The 22,463-nt window shown below is 49.6% G+C and overlaps 1 protein-coding gene across 4 annotated transcripts in view; it reads left to right on the top strand.

Moving 5' to 3' along the window:
• The window catches only part of PCNT (pericentrin), a 248,169-nt gene that overhangs the window by 48,166 nt on the left and 177,540 nt on the right, over positions 1-22,463 (top strand). For all 4 annotated transcript variants that reach the window (XM_026658033.1, XM_026658029.1, XM_026658030.1 and 1 more), the window contains exon 6: positions 17,980-18,144. In XM_026658033.1, the coding sequence (XP_026513818.1) occupies positions 17,980-18,144 (165 nt within the window). The remainder of the gene's footprint in view (positions 1-17,979; positions 18,145-22,463) is intronic.

Here is a 22,463-nt window from a genome sequence, read left to right as displayed (position 1 = left end):
GGCTGCAGAACTTTTGAATGCGTAAGACTACTTTCATGGAACTGTGTGAAGAGCTTTCCCCAGTCCTGAAGCTCAGCAATACTAAAATGAGAGCTGCTTTGACAGTTGAGAAGCGAGTAGCGATAGCTCTGTGGAAACTTGCAATGCCAGACTGCTGCCGGTCAGTGGGGAATCAGTTTGGAGTGGGTAACTCTACCATGGGGTCAGTTGTGATCCAAGTTTGCAGGGCAATCAATAGACTTCTGGTAAGAAGGGTAGTGTCTCTGGGCAATGCACAGGACATAGTGGATGGCTTTGCCACGATGGGGTTCCCTAACTGCGGACGGAACGCATATCCCTATCTTGCCACTACACCACCTTGCCAAAGAGAACATAAACTGAAAGGGGTACTTCTCAATGGTGTTGCAAGCGCTGGTGGATCACAGGGGCCATTTCACCGACATCAACGTGGGATGGTCGGGAAAGGTGCATGATGTGCGCATCTTTAGGAACTCAGAAAGCTGCAAGCAGGGACTTTCTTTCCAGACTGCAAAACAACCATTGGTCATGTTGAAATGCCAATCGATCCTGGGAGACCCAGCCTACCCCTTGCTCCCATGGCTCATGAAGCTGTACACAGGCAGCGTGGACAGCAGTAAGGACCGGTTCAACCATAGGCTGAGCAAGTGCAGAATGGTGGTGGAATGTGCCTTTGCATGTTTAAAAGGCTGCTGGCATTGTTTGCTTAATAGGTTAGATCTCAGTGAAAGCAGTATCCACACTGTTATTGCTGCCTGCTATGTGCTCCATAATTTCTTCTTCAAGTGATTGTTCTTGTGTATTCCACAGTAGGTGTGCATGCTCGCCATGTGCACCGGTGCCGGAAGTTTTTCCCTTAGCAGTACCCGTACTGGGGGAGCACCGCGGCGACCCCTGGAGTGGCGCCTGTATATCGCGCTATAAGGGGAGCCATGGCTCCCCCCACCCTCAGTTCCTTCTTGCCAGCAGTGAAGGTAGTCGGAACTTTTGTGCTCCAGCTCTGCTGCAGCCCTTCTTCTCGACCTTAGTGGTACTGTTGTAAATCGTTCTTCAGTTGTTAGAGTGGGCTCGGGCCATGCCCCATGCCCCAGGCTTCAAGTTGTTCGACTCCTGCCGCCATTCTATGCCCAGGAGCGACCCTCACGCTGAGTGTCTTCGCTGCCTGGGTGAGACTCACATCGGCGACCATTGCAAGATCTGCAGGTCGTTCAAGCCAAGAACCAAGAAGGAGAGAGACTTCAGACTTTGTGCTCTCCTGATGGAGTCGGCGCTGACCCCGACGCCGGTACGCAGATCGGACTCGGCGCCGGCCGCCACGTCGTCGGTACGTAGTGAGGCCCCTTCGACCAGTCGGCACTGCTCTCCCTCCAAAAAGCAAGGGAAAGGTCCGGCCTCGCAATGCCGCCGCCATAAGGACAAGGGGGGAGGCTGGTCCCACGCTGGGCAGCCCTCGAACTCCCCCCGGGCTCAAAGGCTCCGACTTGTGTGGAGCGGAGTAGCTCGGTACTGTCGGCCCAGGCATCCCCACCGGTACGGATGCCGTCAACGCCGGAGGCAGTGCAGGCTGCGAAGGACATTGTCTCTGCCCGTCCCGAACTCGCAAACGGATACGGGCCCTAGGTCGCGAGACAAGCCCCCTTTTGGTGCCCACCAGACTTCTCCGAGCAACCACAGTTCCTGCTCCGAAGATCGTTCCCCACACCGCTTGGTGCGCAGTGGCCGCTTTTCTGACAGCTCCCAGCTGCCCTCAACGCCGGCCAGACTGTCCGGGCCGCCATCGGCACGGGAGTCGCGGGAACCCTCTACGCCGCCTGCCAGCGAGCGTAGGCACCGAGAGAGGCACTGGAAACACTCACCTGCTAGACGTGGGTACCGGAGCTGCTCTCGACAGGACAGACGTTGGCGCTCCCGTTCCAGATCCCGCTCGTCTAGATGTCACGCCAAAGGCTCCCCTCGGGGTACCTCGGCGTCGGGACATCAGGCTTTGCGTCGTCGTCACGCGTACCGAAGCAGTTCGTCGCATGGGTACCATTCATTGTCGTCGAGATCCCGGTCCCGAGGGAGAGGATGTCACAGACACTGCTCCTACCGCTCCCGCAGCACCGAGCGTTCTTAGGCGACCTTGGCCTCAGCACCCGCCCATCCATCCTCGGCGTTCCGCCGGGACACACATTGCCATTGCGCGCTCAGCCGAACCAATGGCAAGGGACCCCATGGCAAGGACAGTGGTGCCAGTGGGCACCGTGGCCATCGGTGCCAGCCCAAACGGAGACCTGTTTGGTCGCCAGAGTGTCCCAGGCTCCATCAGCCTCCTCTGGCCACCCACAGGACAAGTTGGTGGGTCACGAGTTGGTGGACCCGCCCCAGGACTCTGACCTCGGTCTCGATGCCCCGGCACCAACCGAGGCGCCCAACTCCATGAGGGCCCTCTCTCCGGCACCGGACGACACCATAGCGGTGTCTCCGCCATCGGTCCCGCAGGAGGACTTCACGGCGCACCAGGACCTGCTTCCAACCTCCAGCTGCAGGCCGAGGAGATGGAGGGTCCGTCTGATTTCTTCTTTAACGTCCTGTCTCCCTCTGCGCCGGGCCACGTGGCCCTGCCTCTGCACCAGGGTATTGCCAACATCTCAAACTCCCGCCTCCTTGGCCCCAATCTCGAGAAAGGCAGAGAGGAAATACTTTGTGCCAGCGAAGGACCATGAATACCTGTATTCCCACCCGGCTCCCAACTCGCTCGTTGTGGAATCGGTAAACCACAGAGAGCGTCAGGGCCAGCCCGCGCCCACCTCCAAAAACAAAGACGCCAGGAGACTGGACTCCTTTGGCAGAAAATTTTATTTGTTGCCTAGCTTCCAGCTTTGCGTAGCCAACCACCAGGCCTTACTGAGCAGGTACGACTTCAACCTGTGGGAGTCCCTGCCTAAATTTGAGCTCCTCCTCCCGGACCGGGACAGGAAGGACTTCAAGGCTCTTATAGAAGAGGGGTCGGCGGCGGCTAAAGCGGCCCTGCAAGCGGCATCCGATGCTGCTGACACAGTGGCCCGCTTGATGGCTTCTGTGATCGCCATGCGCAGGGCGTCGTGGCTCCTGTTGTCCGGGCTGTCGACGGAGGCCCAATCTCTGATGCAGGACCTCCCGTTCGATGGCAAGGCGCTCTTTGCGGACCAGACGGATGTCAGGCTGCATGGGATGAAAGTTTCCCACACCACCTTGCAGACCTTGGGCCTCTATGTCCCTTCGGCTAAGGACAAGGCCAAATCGCTTCCGGTGGCTCAACTTGCGAGGAGCAGATATGAGCCTCCGAACAAAGGACCCAGAGACCAGAAGCGTCGGTCTCAGCGGCAGTCCCGCTCTGCCCCACAGCCTGGACCCTCTAAGGGCATGAGGCAGGGAAAGAGGCGGTTTTGACTATCTGCAGGGGGCCTGTTGCCAGGGAGACCCCCCGATTAATAAAGTTTGTGTTCTGCAACCGATTGTCTGCCTTCCTCAGGGCGTGGTCCCGCATAACTTCGGACCAATGGGTCCTCAGTACCATTTCCAAGGGCTACGTGTTGCAGTTCACCTCACCCCCGCCAAATCACCCGTCCTCCATGATGGCCCCGGGGGACCCGGATCAGGTCCACCTCCTGCGTCAGGAGGTGGATCGGCTGCTCCACCTAGGGGTGGTGGAAAGGGTACCGGTTCAGTTCCAGGGCAAAGGGTTCTACTTCCTGATCCCGAAGGCGAAAGGGGGTCTCAGGCCTATTCTGGACCTATGCGACCTGAACAGGTTCCTAACCCGTTCCAAGTTCCGCATGGTGTCCCTGGCCTCTATTATCCTCTCCCTGGACCCGGGGGACTGGTACGCGGCCCTGGATCTTCAGGACACGTACTTTCACGTCCATATTTTCGAGGGGCACAGACGCTTCCTCCGATTCATGGTAGGGATGGACACTACCAATTTGCGGTCCTCCCCTTTGGCCTATCCACGGCTCCCAGGGTTTTCACGAAATGTATGTCCGTGGTGGCGGCCTACCTCAGGCGGGAGGGGGTACAAATCTTCCCTGTCCTGGACGACTGGCTCCTCAAGGGGGAGTCTTGTTTCGAAGTGGAGTCCCACGTGGAGCTGCTCCTCTCAACATGCGCCCATCTAGGCCTGGTTGTGAACGAGACCAAATCAACATTAATGCCCGTTCAGCGCATAGAGTTCATTGGGGCCCTGCTGGACTCCTCCAGGGCCACAGCCTCTCTCCCCCTGGACAGGTTTGAGACCCTAAGGGATCTCATCGCCTTGGTCACGGCCTTCCTGGTGACCACGGCAAGGGCGTGTCTTCGGATTCTGGGACACATGGCGGCGTGCACTTACATGGTCCGCCATGCCAGGCTCCATATGAGGCCCCTCCAGATATGGCTGGCCTCCCAGTTCTCCCAAGCTCGGGACGGTCTGGACAAGGTTCTCACGGTCCCGTCCCCGATACTGGCTTCCCTCCTATGGTGGTCCTGCCCGAGCAATATGCTGCAAGGGGTTCCCTTCAGGGAGGCCAACCCATCCATAGACCTGGTGTCCGATGCTTCGGACCTCGGCTGTGGAGCCCACACGGGGGACGTGCAAACCCAGGGAACGTGGTTGGCCCCGGACTTGCCCCTTCACATAAACGTCAAGGAGCTCAGGGCGGTACGGCTGGCGTGCGTGGCTTTTCTCACGCACCTCCGCGGCAAGGTGGTCAGAGTCCTCACAGACAACACCGCCGCCATGTACTATATCAACAGGCAAGGCGGGACTCGCTCCCTAGCCCTCTGCTGGGAAGCCCTGAACCTATTGGAGTTCTGTATAGCCCACTATATCTCCCTGAGGGCGGCTCACCTCCCGGGCGTCTGCAATACGCAAGCGGACCGCCTCAGCAGGGTCTTCTCCCCCCAGTACGAGTGGTCGCTCCACTCCGAGGTCGCTCACCGGCTCTTCCAAGAGTGGGGAGCTCCCCAGATCGACCTGCTTGCAACCCGTCAGAACTGGCGTTGCCCCCGGTTCTGCTCCCGGGGAGGGGTGGGGGAAGGCGCGATCTGCGACGCGTTCCTCCTGAGCTGGTCGGGCCAGCTCCTATATGCCTTTCCCCTGTTCCCCCTCATCGCCGAGTCCTTCAGAAGGTGAAGGCGGACAAGGCGAAAGTCATTCTCATAGCCCTGGCGTGGGCCCGTCAGCACTGGTACGGGCCCCTCCTACGCCTCTTAGCCGCCCCCCCGAGGGTGCTACCGCTCTGCCCGGACCTCCTCTCCCAGGACGGGGGGCGCCTCTTCCATCCCAATCTGACCACGCTTCACCTGACAGCGTGGCTGCTCTGTGGCTGAATGAGGAGGAGAATAGGCGTTCGGAGCAGGTAAGGCGAGCCCTCCTGGAAAGCAGGAACCGTCCACGCGTCGGGTGTACGTGGCGAAGTGGTCCAGGTTCGCCAGGTGGGCGAGTGAGCGGGGAGTGTCCCCCTCCGCCGCACCTCTCCAGTTTATCCTGGACTACCTCTTATCCCTTAGGGCCCAGGGACTGGCACCTGCCTCGGTCAGGGTGCACCTGGCGGCCATATCGGCCTTTCACCCGCTGGTGCAAGGCCACTCGGTCTTCTCCCACTCGATGACCTCCCGTTTCCTGAAGGGCCTTGACCGTTCGTTCCTGTACGCTAGGCCCCCCGTGCCACAATGGGACCTCAACCTGGTCTTGTCCCGTCTCACGGGGCCCCCCTTTGAACCCCTGGCCACGTGTTCCTGGTTTCACCTCTTGTGGAAGGTGGCCTTCTTCGTGGCGATCACGTCGGCCCGACGTGTCTTAGAGCTCAGGGCCTTAACCTCAGAACCCCCCTATACGGTTTTCCATAGGGATAAAGTCCAGCTCCGCCCACACCCGGCGTCCCTCCCGAAGTTGGTCTCCGCCTTCCATATGGAGCAAAGCATCTTCCTTCCCGTGCTCTGTCCCAAGCCCCACTCCTCTAACGAGGAACGCTGCCTCCACACGCTCGATGTGCGTAGGGCGTTGGCTTTTTATCTGGATCGGACTAAGCCATTCCGGAAGTCCTCTCAACTCTTTATTGCCTCGGCCGAGCGGGCAAAGGGGCAGCCTATCTCCACCGAGCGGCTTTTCCGCTGGATCACCTCGTGCATACGCACATGCTATAATTTGGCAGGGATTCCCCCGCCACTGATCGTCAGGGCACACTCTACGAGGGCTCAGGCCACATCAGCTGTCTATGTCGCCCATGTCCCTATCCAAGACATTTGTAGGGCAGCCACATGGGCCTCAGTTCACACATTTACTTCGCGTTACGCGATCGTCTCCCAGTCTAGGGATGACGCCGGGTTCGGCCGGGCGGTACTTCGTCCCGAACCTTCGTGAACTCCTACCCACCTCCAGCAGATATTGCTTGGAATCACCTACTGTGGAATACACAGGAGCAATCACTCGAAGAAGAAAGGACAGTTACCTGTTCCTTAACTGGCGTTCTTCGAGATGTGTTGCTCCTGTCTATTCCACACCCCGCCCTCCTTTCCCTCTGTCGGAGTTGTCTGGCAAGAAGGAACCGAGGGTGGGGGGAGCCCGTGGCTTCCCTTATAGCGCGATATACAGGCGTCACTCCAGGGGTTGCCGCGGTGCTCCCCCAGTACGGGTACTGCTAAGGGAAAAACTTCCGGCACCGGTGCATGTGCCGAGCACGCACACCTACTGTGGAATACAGGAACAACACATCTTGAAGAACTCCAGTTACGGAACAGGTAACTGTCCTATCTCTGAAACAAAAGGAGAAAAGTTTCCGGCAGGGTGTGGGGTTGAGGCAGATCGCCTGGCAGCCAGTTTTGAACAGCCAGACACCAGGGCAATAAGGAGAGCACATCTAGGGGCTCTGCATCTCTGTGACTCTTTGAAAATCAATTTCAGCAATGATCCACAGTAATGTGACACTTATCTGTGTTGTTCCTTACTAAGCTGTCCCCTTCATTCTATTTTCTCCCCTATAAACTCCACCTCCACTAACCATAGTGTGCTGAATGAATAAAGAGCCTTTTCTCCTCAATCCGTTAAGTTTTATTATACTCGCAAACACACAGAGACAGCAAAGAAAAGTAAGATAACCTGGGGCTAAAGGGCTGATAACACTAGGTGAGGGGAGAAAAAAGGACAGCTTGCTTACAGTTGCACTGCAGTAACAATCAAAGGTATGGGAATGGCCGCCTGCTGGACCTTGTACCCTCCCCTGGATTTGAGTGCAAGGGATACCGAACTTTTCCCCTCCGGCCTCATAGAACATTTGAGAGAGGAGGATGTGGAACTTGGCAATGATGGCATCAGGTTCAGCATAGGCTGCAGAGGGACTCTAGCATCCAGCTGCCTTTCATGAACCTAAGCCAGATGCCTCAACGTGTCTGATTGCTCCCTCATAATCCACAGCATCTCTTCCTGCGAGGCACGCTCTTGTTCCCTGCATGCTCTACTGTCTTCCCTGTCCTTGTGCAGGTTGTTGGACAGTGTAATCCTCCATGCACTGAGCTCCTGTCTTGTCACTCTGAGTCGCGCATTAATTAATTATGTCCTTCCGAGTCGTCTTTTTCTGCCTTCTAATCTGGGACGGTCTCTGTCCCGGGGTGGAGGAAGCGCCAACGGACCAGGTTTCAGCTGCAAAGAATACAAAGCACAGGTAGCATTGACAGTGCATACATTGTTTGTGGTGCAAAGTTAATTTTTTTTATAAAAGAAACACTCCTCAGTGCACTTCCCTGCAAGCCACAAAGTAATCACAACTGCTGGCTACTGCAAGAGTCGGTTTTCTGCTTCAGCCATGTTGAGTAAGGCCACGAGACATGGACGAGAGATCTTAAGAACATAAGAACGGCCATACTGGGTCAGACCAAAGGTCCATCCAGCCCAGTATCCTGTCTACTGAAGTGGCCAATGCCAGGTGCCCCAGAGGGAGTGAACCTAACAGTTAATGATTAAGTGATCTCTTTCCTGCCATCCATCTCCACTCTCTGACAAACAGAGGCTAGGGACACCATTCCTTACCCATCCTGGCTAATAGCCATTAATGGACTTAATCTCCATGAATTTATCTGGTTCTCTTTTAAGCCGTGTTATAGTCCTAGCCTTCACAACCTCCTCAGGCAAGGAGTTCCACAAGTTGACTGTGCGCTGTGTGAAGAAGAGCTTCCTTTTATTTGTTTTAAACCTGCTGCCCATTAATTTCATTTGGTGACCTCTAGTTCTTATATTATGGGAACAAGTAAATAACTTTTCCTTATTCATTTTCTCCACACCCCTCATGATTTTATATACCTCTATCATATTACCCCTTAGTCTCCTCTTTTCCAAGCTGAAGAGTCCTAGCCTCTTTAATCTCTCCTCATATGGGACCCGTTCCAAACACCTAATCATTTTAGTTGCCCTTTTCTGAACTTTTTCTAATGCCAGTATATCTTTTTTGAGATGAGGAGACCACATCTGTACGCAGTATTCAAGTTATGGGCATACCATGGATTTATATAAGGGCAATAAGATATTCTCCGTCTTATTCTCTATCCCTTTTTAAATTATTCCTAACATCCTGTTTGCTTTTTTGACTGCCGCTGCACACTGCGTGGACGTCTTCAGAGAACTATCCACGATGACGCCAAGATCTCTTTCCTGATTAGTTGTGGCTAAATTAGCCCCCATCATATTGTATGTATAGTTGGGGTTATTTTTTCCAATATGCATTACTTTACATTTATCCACATTAAATTTCATTTTCCATTTTGTTGCCCAATCACTTAGTTTTGTGAGCTCTTTCTGAAGTTCTTCACAGTCTGCTTTGGTCTTAACTATCTTGAGCAGTTTAGTATCATCTGCAAACTTTGCCACCTCACTGTTTACCCCTTTCTCCAGATCATGTATGAATAAGTTGAATAGGATTGGTCCTAGGACTGACCCTTGGGGAACACCACTAGTTACCCCTCTCCATTCTGAAAATTTACCATTAATTCCTACCCTTTGTCCACTGTCTTTTAACCAGTTCTCAATCCATGAAAGAATCTTCCCTCTTATCCCATGACAACTTAATTTACGTAAGAGACTTTGGTGAGGGATCTTGTCAATGGCTTTCTGGAAATCTAGGTACACTATGTCCACTGGATCCCCCCTTGTCCATGTGTGTGTGTTGACCCCTTCAAAGAACTCTAATAGATTAGTAAGACATGATTTCCCTTTACAGAAACCATGTTGACTTTTGCCCAACAAGTTATGTTCTTCGATGTGTCTGACAATTTTATTCTTTACTATTGTTTCAACTAATTTGCCCGGTAGTGACATTAGACTTACTGGTCTGTAATTGTCGGGATCACCTCTAGAGCCCTTTTTAAATATTGGCGTTACATTACAAAGGACGGCTCAGGTGTGGGAATCTCCCTAACATCCTCAGCCATGAAGACTGAAGCAAAGAATTCATTTAGTTTCTCCGCAATGACTTTATCGTCTTTAAGTGCTCCTTTTGTATCTCGATCGTCCAGGGGCCCCACTGTTTGTTTAGCAGGCTTCCCGCTTCTGACGTACTTAAAAAACATTTTGTTATTATGTTTTGAGTTTTTGGCTAGCTGTTCTTCAAACTCCTTTTTGGCTTTTCTTATTAAAATTTTACACTTAATTTGGCAGTGTATATGCTCCTTTCTATTTATCTCACTAGCATTTGACTTCCACTTCTTAAAAGATGCCTTTTTATCTCTCATTGCTTCTTTTACATGGCTGTTGGGTCTTTTTTAGTTCTTTTACTGTGTTTTTTAATTTGGGGTATACATTTAAGTTGGGCCTCTATTATGGTGTCTTTGAAAAGTGTCCATGCAGCTTGCAGGGATTTCACTCTAGTCACTGTACCTTTTAATTTCTGTTTAACTAACCTCCTCATTTTTGCATAGTTCCCCTTTCTGAAATTAAATGCCACAGTGTTGGGCTCTTGAGGTGTTCTTCCTACCACAGGAATGTTAAATGTTATTATATTCTGGTCACTATTTCCAAGCGGTCCTGTTATAGTTACCTCTTGGACCAGATCCTGCTCTCCACTCAGGACTAAATCAAGAATTGCCTCTCCCCTTGTGGGTTCCTGTACCAGCTGCTCCAAGAAGCAGTCATTTAAAGTATTGAGAAATTTTGTTTCTGCATTTCGTCTTGAGGTGACATGTACCCAGTCAATATGGGGATAATTGAAATCCCTCCACTATTATCGAGTTCTTTATTTTGATAGCCTCTCTAATCTCCCTTAGCATTTCATCGTCACTATCACTGTCCTGGTCAGGTGGTCGATAATAGATCCCTAATGTTATATTCTTATTAGAGATTCTATGGAACATGTGGATTCATTTAAGATTTTTACTTCATTTGATTCTACATCTTCTTTCACATATAGTGCCACTCTCCCCCCTCCCCTGCATGACCTATTCTGTCCTTCCGATATATTTTGTACCCCGGAATGATTGTGTCCCATTGATTGTCCCCACTCCACCAGGTTTCTGCAATGCCTATTATATCAATATCCTCCTTTAACACGAGGCACTCTAGTTCACCCATCTTCTAGCATTTGTGTACAAGCACTTTAAAAACTTGTCACTGTTGATTTGTCTGCCTTTTCCTGATGTCAGATTCTTTTTTATGTGAATGTTTCTCGTCTGATCTGGCCCTTACATTATCCTCTTCCATCCTCTCCTCCTGACTAGAACCTAGAGAATCTCTGTCAATAGACTCTCCTCTAAGAGAAGTCTCTGTCCGATCCACGTGCTCCGCTGCAGCAGTCGGCTTTCCCCCATCTCTTAAGTTTAAAAACTGCTCTGCAACCTTTTTAATGTTAAGTGCCAGCAGTGAGGATCTATTTTGGTTTAGGTGGAGCTCATCCTTCTTGTATAGGCCCCCCCCATCCCAAAACTTTCCCCAGTTCCTAATAAATCTAAACTCCTCCTCTCTACACCGTCGTCTCATCCACGCATTGAGACTCTGAAGCTCTGCCTGCCTACCTGGCCCTGCGCGTGGAACTGGAAGCATTTCTGAGAATGCTACCATAGAGGTTCTGGATTTCAGTCTCTTTCCTAGCAGCCTAAATTTGGCCTCCAGGACATCTCTCCTACCCTTCCCTATGTCATTGGTACCTTCATGTACCATGACCACCGGCTCCATCCCAGTACTACACATAAGTCTGTCTAGATGCCTCGAGAGATCTGCAACCCTCGCACCAGGCAGGCAAGTCTCCATACGGTTCTCCCGATCATCACAGACCCAGCTATCTATGTTTCTAATGATCGAATCTCCCATTACTAACACCTGCCTTTTCCTAATGACTGGATTTCCCTCCCCCGGAGAGGTAACCTCAGTGTGAGAGGATCCTCCAACATCATCTGGAAGGAGGGTCCCAACTATGGGAAGGTTTCCCTCTGCTCCCGTTGACTGCTCTCCTTCCCTGAGTCTTTCATCCTCCTTAACAGTGCAGAGGCTGTCTGACAGGAGGTGGGACAAATCTACAGTGTTCCGGAAAGCCTCATCAGCATACCGCTCTGCCTCCCTTAGCTCCTCCAGTTCCGCCACCCTTGCCTCCAAAGCCCATACTTGGTCTTTGAGGGCCAGGAGCGCCTTGCACCGAATGCACAAATACGCCACCCGCCCACAGGGCAGGTAATCATACATGCTACACTCAGTGCAATAAACTGGATAGCCCCCAATCTGCTGCTGGGCTTCTGCCTGCATTCTCTCCTACAGCTACCTAGGTTAATGATAGGGTTTTTGTTTAAAATCAAGAAAATTTGATTATAGTTTAGGTTAAAGGTTTTAAAGAATGGCAAGTGTACCTCGCCCCCTTCCCACTCCCCTTCGAAACTCCCTGTTAGCGGCCCCTGGATGCTTGCTCACTGCTTTATAAAGCCCTGGCCTTCTGATAGCCCTGCCCTCTGACTTAGGCTCAGCCAATGAACAGAGGCTTCTAGATTTCAAATCTTGGTTAGAAGCTCACAGCTTCCAACTGCCAGCCACAGCACACGGTCCTTCAAACAGACAAACACAAGCTCAGCACACCGCAAGTTACCCCCAAACACAAACACACACTACAGACAGCCACATACCCCAAGGGTCCCGTATTTGCTGCTCCTTCACCTGGAGAACTTCCTCTCGAAACTCCCCACACAGCCATAAGATCCAGCATCTCCTGTGCACTCCATGCTGGAACGCGTCTGCAGCCTTGAGTCTCCATTATAAGCTGTACTGACGAGCTCTCCACGCTGATCAAACAGGAAATGAAAATTCAAAAGTTCCCGGGGCTTTAACAGTGGAACGGCTGTTTCCTGTGTACCTGGCTGACGTGCTGTGGAGTTGAAAGTGCTCTCCAGAGTGGTCACAGCGGAGCACAGTGGGGCACCTCCTGGAGGCCAGTTCATTCAAATTATACAATGCAGTGTCTACACTATCCCCATGTCGACCTGTGGATGTTGAATCAAGCGCTACACCTCTCGTGGAGGTGGAGTACAGAAGTCGACTTTACAGGCCACTTAGGTTGGTGGAAGGGACTTGGTAGTATAGACATACATTATTAAATTGACCTAACATGGCTTATGTTGACCTAACTTTGTAGTTAGCCTCAGACTTTAAGGCTGGGGGTCATGAGCTGTCAGCCTCCACCCCAAACCCTGCTTTGCCTCCAGCATTTATAATGGTGTTAAATATATATAAAAAGTGTTTTTTTAATTTATAAGGGGGGGTGGCACTCAGAGGCTTGCTATGTGAAAGGGGTCACCAGTACAAAAGTTTGAGAACCACTACTTTAAGGTCAGAAGGGACCATCAAGTCTGACTTACTGCACATTGCAGGACTCAGAACCTCACCCATTCCTTCATTATTTTACAGCTGGTGTTAGGATGTAAGCCAGTGTAGGATGTGCTTAAAACAGAGGCAGATAATTTGATGCAAGTCATTTGGGTGTTAGTACACTGACAGTTTTGATAATTGGCAAACCTGAAACCTCCCCTCACTTTTTAGCAGAACTTTTTATAAATGTCTTTAAAAGTGACTCATCTCCTTTGTCCTTACAATTTACTTACCTGAAGTTTTTCTGCAAGTGCTTTGGGGCAGGGGATGTCCTTTTGTTCTGTGTTAGTATAGCATCTAGCACAATGGGTCGTGGTCCATCAGGCACTATGGCAATACAAATGATACATAAGTACTCAGTACATTTAAAAAAAACAACAACTTGAAAATCAGATTATAATTTTCAGTTTTATTTTTACAAGGCTAAAATCTGATGCAGTCTTTGTGCATGATTGATATACATGATTGATATAATGTATATTACACATACACGCACTGAGGACATCTTATGAGTTCTTTGAGTGCCTGTCCATATGTGTTTTTTACTCTAGGAAAGCATGCACCTGGGACAGGAGAATTTTTTTGCTAGTAGAGTCCCTTTGCTCCATGGATGTGCCCTGACTATCCTTGTGGTCTGTACTGAAGGTATAATGGATGGTGGGGAACCAACCACCACTCCTGTTCTTTCTCACCACCTTGGCCTGAGACAGAGCGGTTCAGTGTCTGCACGTCTTAGCTTAGCTTTTGAGAGTTGTGCATAGTTTTACAAATAGTTTTTAGTATAATTAAGTATGGGTTAATTGTAAGGATTTGCTTGTGTGCCCATTCCACCCTAACCTCTATATTTAGTGAGGACATTTAATTTTTCTGTAATGCTCCCAAATCCCCTGGATTTAAATTTTGTGGGTCCTATGGGGGAGCTTTCCCCCTTAATGATATTCACTTCTGTTGTGTTTAGGGGAGTTCTTTGTAAGTGTGGTGTATGCATATCATTCTGAGAACAAAAACATTCAGGGAAGTGAGACTGAAAATGCATTTGTTAGACCACTCTTAAGTAGGCAGTCTCAAACCTGGGACTGTCTGATCCATTCTCCCTCCCGTACAATGGACTGCAGGACTGAGTAGTGCTATGTGTGTTAGCTTCAGGGCTCACTCCTCAAAGGACTTAGGTAGGAAGTCTTAGAAGGCGTTACGAGAGGGTAGTGAGACACACTCTTCCAAAGAGATAAGGAGCAGACCTCTGTCATCAGATGTTGGCTGTATGTGTGTTCCCTCTGTGTGCTGTCCCAGCTCTGCACAGGTAGCTGGCACAGCAGATCTCGAGTGAACCGCCCAATGACCACAAAATCCCTTATAGTACGAAAGCACCTGGCCAGGTTTATTGTCGACGAAGCATATTACTGGTGCCTTATACTTGCTACAAGTGCACTCAGTGCATGTATGCCCATGACAATGGACGCAGCTCAGTTAGTGGCAGGACTTTTCACTATCCCTTTGGGTGGCCAAAGATACTCCCTCTGAGATGCCTCTTTATACCCAAATACAAATAAGTTAAGTATTGCCCCTCTGATGTATCTAGGTGCCACCCATTACCTTGTACATGTTGTTTTGATCAAAACATCTCTATTCATCATACTGTCATTCTGACCTTATCTTTAAGAGAGGTTAGCGTGTTTCTGTTATCTTTGGGGAATGTGTTGATGTTGAGGTGTTCTGGTACCACCCTTCTGGAGTGTGTTTGCGTGAGTGCTCTGTGCCTAGCACCTCTTAGGAATGTGTGTTTTTGCAATATCAACCCTGTTCTTGCCAGATTCTGGGAGCAGGGCCTGCCTCTTGCTCACAACTTAACTTTGCTTTATACACCGCTACCTCCCACCTGATATAACATGAATTCAGTATAACGTGGTAAAGCAGTGCTCCGGGGAGGGGGGGGGAGGGCTGCACACTCCGGTGGATCAAAGCAAGTTCAATATAATATGGTTTCACCTATAACGCGGTAAGATTTTTTGGCTCCTGAGGACAGCGTTGTATCGAGGTAGAGGTGTATCAGCAAAGCTTTGACCACTACTTTAGCCCAGTCCTCAGGCCTCATACCAGGCCTCTGAAACAAGGGCTTATGTTTCAGGCCCTCTTCCTACTACAACCTCCATGTAAATCTTTGGGGAAAAAGATGTTTGCTCTGCTCCAAAGATCATCTCATGTCCCGGTATGGGTCCTGATGAGGTCTTGATGAGGTCCTAATGAGGTTTTGTGAAAGGACACCATACTGACAGCTCGATATTGAAAGAAAAGACCACTGTGTCTGCCCCAAGTGCAGAATCTATCAGTACACATATTCAGTACTGAGAAATTACCATCTGCCTCTAAACCTTTTGCACTGGCAAAACCATTGGCTCTGGAAAAAGGCTTTGAACCAACTAGACCATCAGCACCAACAGGTGAGCCAGTATTGAGCACTTTGTCCCAGGGAATGTTTGTGACCCAGGGCCCTGCTCCATCTCCAGCATTGGTACCACGTAGATATCCCCTCTGTTGTCAGGGGGATTACAGTTACCTCTGCCTATGAGATACTAGACTCACTGGTACAGACTCTCCAGATAGTACCAACCGGAGTCAGGCTATACCCATTGTGACAGACCCAGACCGGTGGGGTACAGGAGTCTGGTAGAGGGCAAATATACTGGTCACTGGATGAGTAGTTTTCTGTTCCCTGAGTGACCAGAGCAGGGGCTGCACTAGAGTAATCAGGAACCTGCTAGAACCAGTTAAGGCAGGCAGACTAATTAGGACACCTGGAGCCAATTAAGAAGAAGCTTCTAGAATCAATTAAGGCAGGCTAATCAAGGCACCTGGGTTTTAAAAGGAGCTTACTTCAGTTTGTGGTGCGAGTGTGAGGAGCTGGGAGCAAGAGGCGCAAGGAGCTGAGAGTGAGAGGGTGTGCTGCTGGAGGACTGAGGAGCACAAGCGTTATCAGACACCAGGAGGAAGGTCCTGTGGTGAGAATAAGGAAGGTGTTTGGAGGAGGTCATGGGGAAGTAGCCCAGGGAGTTGTAGCTGTCATGCAGCTGTTACAGGAGGCACTATAGACAGCTGCAGTCCACAGGGCCCTGGGCTGGAACCCGGAGTAGAGGGCGGGCCCGGGTTCCCCCCAAACCTCCCAATTGACCTGGACTGTGGGTTCTGCCAGAGGGGAAGGTCTCTGGGCTGTTCCCCAACCCACATGGTGAATCTCTGCGGCAAGAAAATCCGCCAATAAGCACAGGACCCACCAAGATAGAGGAGGAACTTTGTCACACCATGTTTATATCCAAGATGGTGTCTGAGCTCCATTTAAATCAGAATATTCACTTAGCAATATTTTTTTTTCTAAAACCTCATTCTAATCATGACGAAGCTAGATTACATACTCTGAATGTTTGTAGGGCATTAGCCTTTTATCTCTCAAGAACCAGTTCTTTAGATCTTCCCTGAGTCTCTTTGTTTTGTTTGCAGAGAGTATGAAGAGTGAGTACTCCAGTTTCCACCCAACCACCATTGTCTAAGTGGTTGCATGATGTATTGAATCATGTAGTGAGATAATGAAGATAGTCCCACCAGCTAATCTTAGGGCTCATTCAACCAGGCCTCAGTGTCTGCCCATTTCCACTGGGGATATCTGTAAAGCTGCCACCTGGAGTTCCATTCACAGTTCTTCTAGACATTATTTGTTGGTAAAGGCTTCTAGAGCAGATGCCTCTTTTGATACTGCAGTTCTTCAATCAGTGGTAGATAGGACTCTGAGCACCACCACCATACTTAAAGCACTTCTTTAGAGTCACTTAGAGTGGTATACGCACATGGACAAGCATGAAGTCACCTGTACAGTAACTGGAGTTCTTTGAGATGCTGCCCATGTGTATTCCATGACTTGCCTTTCTTCCCCTCTGTTTGAGTACTTCTATGCTATTATGGGTTCTGCAGTAGAGAAGGAACTGGAGTAGCAGTTGGTCCCACACAATGCTATATACCCTCAGAACAGGGCTGAACAGACCAGGGTGGATTTGATTGAAATCAAATTGATTTAAATCGCTAGTCAGGAAGACTCAATTTAATCATGGATTTCTACATAAAAGTGCATTCTTGTTGGTTGTTATAACCTTAATACATATTCTTCACAGGTAGAGGAACTTCATTACAATATTCCCAAACTGGGTCTCTTTTACGGTCTGCTGCCATTATAGGTTTTCCCTTCTAGTGAGAGAATGGTATGATAGATCTCAAATCAATGAAGGCTACACTCAGAAAGATCTCAAGACTTCTGGAATATGCTGCTCAAACAGTTTCACTTTTGTTTCTACTGCCTGTCCCTCCCTTCTCACATTTATCTCCAGACTTCTTCTCCTTGTCCAGATCTATTCTGCCCCCAACAATCTTCTATTCATTGAACTTTTTGAAACTTTGCACTTTTAGAGAGAGGTAAGGCATTGACTCTGTGTACACAAATTTGCAGAGGGACAATAGGGTTGTGGTCTGTTATTTCTCACCTCTATATATTATTTATTTATTTATTTAAAAACATTTTTGCTGTTAACAAGCATGTTATCTCTGGAGACACAAATCCACAGTTTGAGAACTGCAAAACTAAGCATCTCTGATGGTATCTTCTAGACTGAGCACTGAATCCCATTGGATATATGGAAAGATTAACCTAAATAATCTATACAGAAGCCCCTGGAACCTCATAACATTGGGTCCCTAATCCATGAACTATTGGAACTCGTTTCCAAAATTTTTCTTAAACATTACATGAATATATTGTCTCATACTATAGAATTAGAATTTCTAATCTCTATTCCATAATGAAATATCTTTGAGCTATAATGTATCTTAATTAAAACTTTAGATAGTTTTTTTTCCTCAAAAAGCATTTTATAAAAAAAACGATTTTTTTTTTTTAAATCCATGATTTTTATCCACCCTGGAACAGACACCACTAGCAAAAAAAAAAACCCCAACTCCAATCTCTGGCCATGGGGTGCATGCGCACCTAGAGTAGAATATGCATTGGAACAACACTTCTTGAAGAACTCGTGTTACTGTACATGTAAGTAAGTTTTCTTTACCCTCACTATAAAAATAAATATTTGTGCATTTAGGCTAATGAGCTTCTGAAAAGTAGAATTCCTGGAAAAAGTGAATTATCTCCAGCCCAGGAGCAGATGGCTGTTTTTCAGAACAGACTCAAGGAACAAAGTACTCAATTGCAGATAATGCATCAAAAAGCACATGACCTGGAACTACAACTGGAGTCTTCTCAAAAGGTAAAAAAACCTCTTTTAAATGCGCCAGTCACAATTAACTTTGTGTTAGAATATAGCTTTGAAATGTGATCTTGCAATCAAAGCAGGGTTATGCTGTGTTGCTTTTAAAAGTTTTTGGAAGAGAGTCCACTAATGAACACTTAGATTCTGCATGAAGTAGTGTTGATGTTTCCATAAAGGGCTGTGGATCAATGGTACTGAACCCATTCTTTAGCATGTTGTTAGGGGAGGATTACTGTTCTTTTGGAGGTGTTGACTTACAGATGAGACATAAAATCAAGATCTGGACTATTAGGGACTGATAGCAATATTTCTAAGAGGTAATGACTAGGTCCTGGCTACATTTAAATTTGGGTCATTACATTCTTTCTGTCTAAATGCATCCTGCAATTTCAGTTGTAGATGGTGGTCTTCGCTACTAGACCTAAACTGGTGTATAATGTTGAGATGCTTCATCCCCAAAGTGGCTGCATTTCAATGGTTATTGAAGTGATCCATGTATAGAGGTGTTAGAGATTGCTTTGATTCATTGGTATGAAAGGTGCTGTATAAGTGTAGGATGATTATTCTATAGTTATACAAGAATGTTTCAGGAGTTACCATTAAGGTCTACATGAGAACAAAACTTAATTGTATATCTCTAATCATGTTGGCTTCAGACATCAAGATAAGTGAAAGCTTCTGTTGATCTCCAGGTTCATAGATTTGTTCATTAAATATATAATTTATATCAACACGACCGATTTAAGATTCCCAGTCTGATACTTTAAAATATTACCCATTGGGGAATGTCCTACAAATATATTTTTATTATAGAGGTAATGGTTGTGGCTCCATAATTAAAGTTAAGTTGAGTGTTTTGTCTATAAAGCAGGGATTCAACTTCTTTGGCCTGGTCTACACTAACCCCCCAATTCGAACTAAGGTACGCAACTTCAGCTACGTGAATAACGTAGCTGAAGTCGACGAACCTTAGTTCAAACTTACCGCGGTCCAGACGCGGCAGGCAGGCTCCCCCGTCAACTCCGCGTACTCCTCGCGCCGAGCAGGATTACCGGAGTCAACGGCGAGCACTTCTGGGTTCGATTTATCGCGTCCAGACAAGACGCAATAAATCGAACCCAGAAGTTTGATTGGCTGCCGCCGAACCAGCGCGGTAAGTATAGACAAGCCCTTTGTTGGTTATGAAGAATACACTCTGCTCCCCAGAATTACAGCATGTGCTCTTTGAGTATAGAATGAATTTTCTAAGAATTGACAAGTAAATAAACCAATTAATTGTAAGTTAAAATTAATTTACTAATGGGTCCTTTAACCAGTACAGCACCCTGTGTCAGATCATATTTTGTCCTGAATGATTTAGTCTCAGGCATTTACACAAACTACACACAAATTGGTAGGGAGGTAAATATTAAGTAGGTTTAGTGCACTGAATAGTTCTTGAAAAGAAATACTTACAATTAGTGGTCACTTTTCCCATTATTCTTCATAAATGAAAATTTCTCCTTTTAGCAGAAGCTGAAGAGTATTATTCTTCGAATGCTTGCTCAAATCGATTCCATTTTAGGTGTGTGCACGCCCACGTGCACAGTTGTCAGAGATTTCTGCCTTAGCGGTATCTCTAGGGCTGGCTGTGGCGCCCCCTGGAGTGGCACTCCCATGCGGTGGTATATCAGGCGCTGCCGGCCCTGCGCCCTTTCAGTTCCTTCTTACCACCCGTGACGGTTGGTTGGAGAGCCTTGTCTTGCTTCGCAAGAGCAGCAGTGGTTATCCATTGACTGGTTTTAGTAGGGCAGCGGCAGGAGTTCCCAGCCAGTGATGGGGCCTTCAGTGCCCAAAGCGGTCCCGGTGGCTAAGAAGCAAGGCCGACCAGCTCTGCAGGTGCCACGCCAGGTGACCGATGCAGCTCCGGTCACATCACCGAAGGGGAAAGCCACCGGGGTGCTGCCGTGTAGACTGGCGGGACATCCCAGGTCACCGGATCGCAGGCACAAGTCCCCGTCCCTGCAATCTCGGGACCCAGCACCGCAGTCTGGCTCGCTGGCCAGAAGGCCTAGATCTCCGTCAAGATCCCCTCCTACTAGGTGAGGGACTCCAGACTCGTGGTGCTGCTCCCCGTACCGCCAGTACCAATTACCGTCTGGCCATAGGTTGCCTAGACGCTGAATACCATCTCCCAGAAGATCTCGTCGTCGTTCGTCTCCGTCCTGGAGGACTCGTTCAGGATTTCGGCGTTGTTCGTGCTCGCCCTGGTACCTGTCCCCCCGTCGATCGCCTACCAGGGTCAATAGGCAGACCCAGACCTCAACGGCCCCGCTGTGGTCACCGGAGGGACAGTGGTCAGGGTCGGACTGTGATTATAGCCCGTCGCAGACGCGGGGTGACTCCCCTGTGATGTGGGAGATGGAGGCGGCTCTGGCCATGGTGCTGACGCAGCAGGGGCCGTGGCCCCCCCAGGGGCCATACTGGGACCTGTGGGGGGCCCCGGCCTTGTTGGTGAATCTTGTCTCTGACGCCTCGCACCTGGGCTGGGGAGCCCACCTGGCTGCTCTCAGCACTCAAGGTTGTTGGTTCAGTCGCGATCGTTCCCTGCATATCAATATCAGGGAACTCAGAGTGGTATGACTAGCCTACCAAGCCTTTCTACCTCATATACAAGACAGGATGGTTCAGGTCCTGACAGACAACATGGCTACGTTCTTCTATATTAACAGGCAGAGTGGAGCCAAGTCATCTGCCCTTTGCCAGGAAGCCCTCTGGCTCTGGGACTTCTGTCTACAGCACGACATCCATCTCGTGGTCGCTCACCTTCCAGGTCCAAAAATGCTTTGGCAGATCACCTCAGCAGGACGTTCTCGTCTTTCCACAAGTGGTCCCTTCATCTGGAGGTGGTCAGTTCCATCTTATGAAGGTGGGGAACTCCCCGGGTGGACCTGTTCGCGTCCAGGCAGAACAGGAAGTGCCACATCTTCTGCTTGATTGGGGGCGTGGACAGAGGAGCCCTGTCGGATGCCTTTCTGCTCCCATGGTTGGAGGCCCTGTTGTACTCCTTCCCTCCGGTGCCATTGGTACCCAGAGTCCTCCTGAAAATCAAACAGGACAGGGCGAGGGTCATCCTAATAGTGCTGGCTTGGCTCCGCGAACTCTGGTTCAGCATTCTACTGGACCTCTGGGTGATGATCCCGTTCCAGCTACTGCTAAGGTCGGACCTGTTGTCCCAGAACCACGGCAGTCTTCTGCACCCCAACCTGGTGCGTTACATCTGATGGCTTGGCTGCTGTGTGGCTAAACGCTCAGGAGCAGCAGTGCTTGGCTGAGGTTCAGCACATTCTGTTGGAAAGTAGGAAGCCCTCCACCAGAGCGACCTACCTGGCCAAGTGGAAACAGTTCACCTACTGGATTGCGGACAAAGGTGTTCGTCCTGAGCAGGCTTCGCTGCAGCTTATTCTGGACTACCTCCTGCACCTCAAGCTCCAGGGCTTGTCCCTCTCAATGATCAAGGTCCATCTGGCCGGCCTTCTACCCGCTGTTCGAGGGCAGGTCGGTTTTTGCACAGGATATCATGGCCAGATTCCTTAAGGGCCTAGAGCAAGTCTACCTGCATGTCAGGGACCCCGTCCCTCTGTGGGACTTGAATCTGGTGCTGTCACAGCTCACAGGTCCTCTCTTTGAGCCGCTGCCTTCCTGCTCCATCCTTCTCCTCTCCTGGAAGGTTGCATTCCTGGTTGCGGTGACATCAGCCTGCCAGGTATCCGAGATTCGGGTGCTTACCTCGGAGCCGCCTTACACGATCTTCTACAAGGATAAGGTCCCACTAAGGCCGCACCCAACATTTCTTCCCAAGATAGTCTCTCAGTTTTATTTGAGCCAGGACATTTACTTACCAGTCTTCTTTCTGAAGCCGCAAAGGTCGGAGGAGCACAGGCTACATGCCCTGGACTTCAGAAGGGCTCTGGCCTTCTACATTGACAGGACCAAGCCGTTCCATAAGTCGACGCAATTATTCGTCGCTGTAGCCAACAGAATGAGTGGATACTGGACTACCTTTCAAAGAATTACTTCTTAGATCACTGCCTGCATTTGCCTCTGCTATGACCAAGCGTAGGTGCCACCCCCAGCAATTGTCACTGTACCGCACAGGCCTCTGTGGTAGCCTTTCTGGCCCATATGCCTATCCAGGACATCTGTAGAGCAGCCACCTGGTCATCTGTCCACACCTTTACATCCCGCTATGGCCTGACTCAGCAGGCCTGGGACGATGCTGGCTTCGGTAGGGCAGTGCTGCAAGCCGCTAAGCTGTGAACTCCGAGCCCACCTCC

The sequence above is a fragment of the Terrapene carolina genome, unplaced genomic scaffold, assembly GCF_002925995.2.
Source record: "Terrapene carolina triunguis isolate 2854851 unplaced genomic scaffold, T_m_triunguis-2.0 Scaffold391, whole genome shotgun sequence".
Taxonomy (NCBI): domain Eukaryota; kingdom Metazoa; phylum Chordata; order Testudines; family Emydidae; genus Terrapene; species Terrapene triunguis.
Note: the sequence above shows the minus strand (reverse complement) of the source record. Positions and strands in the feature narration are given on the sequence as shown.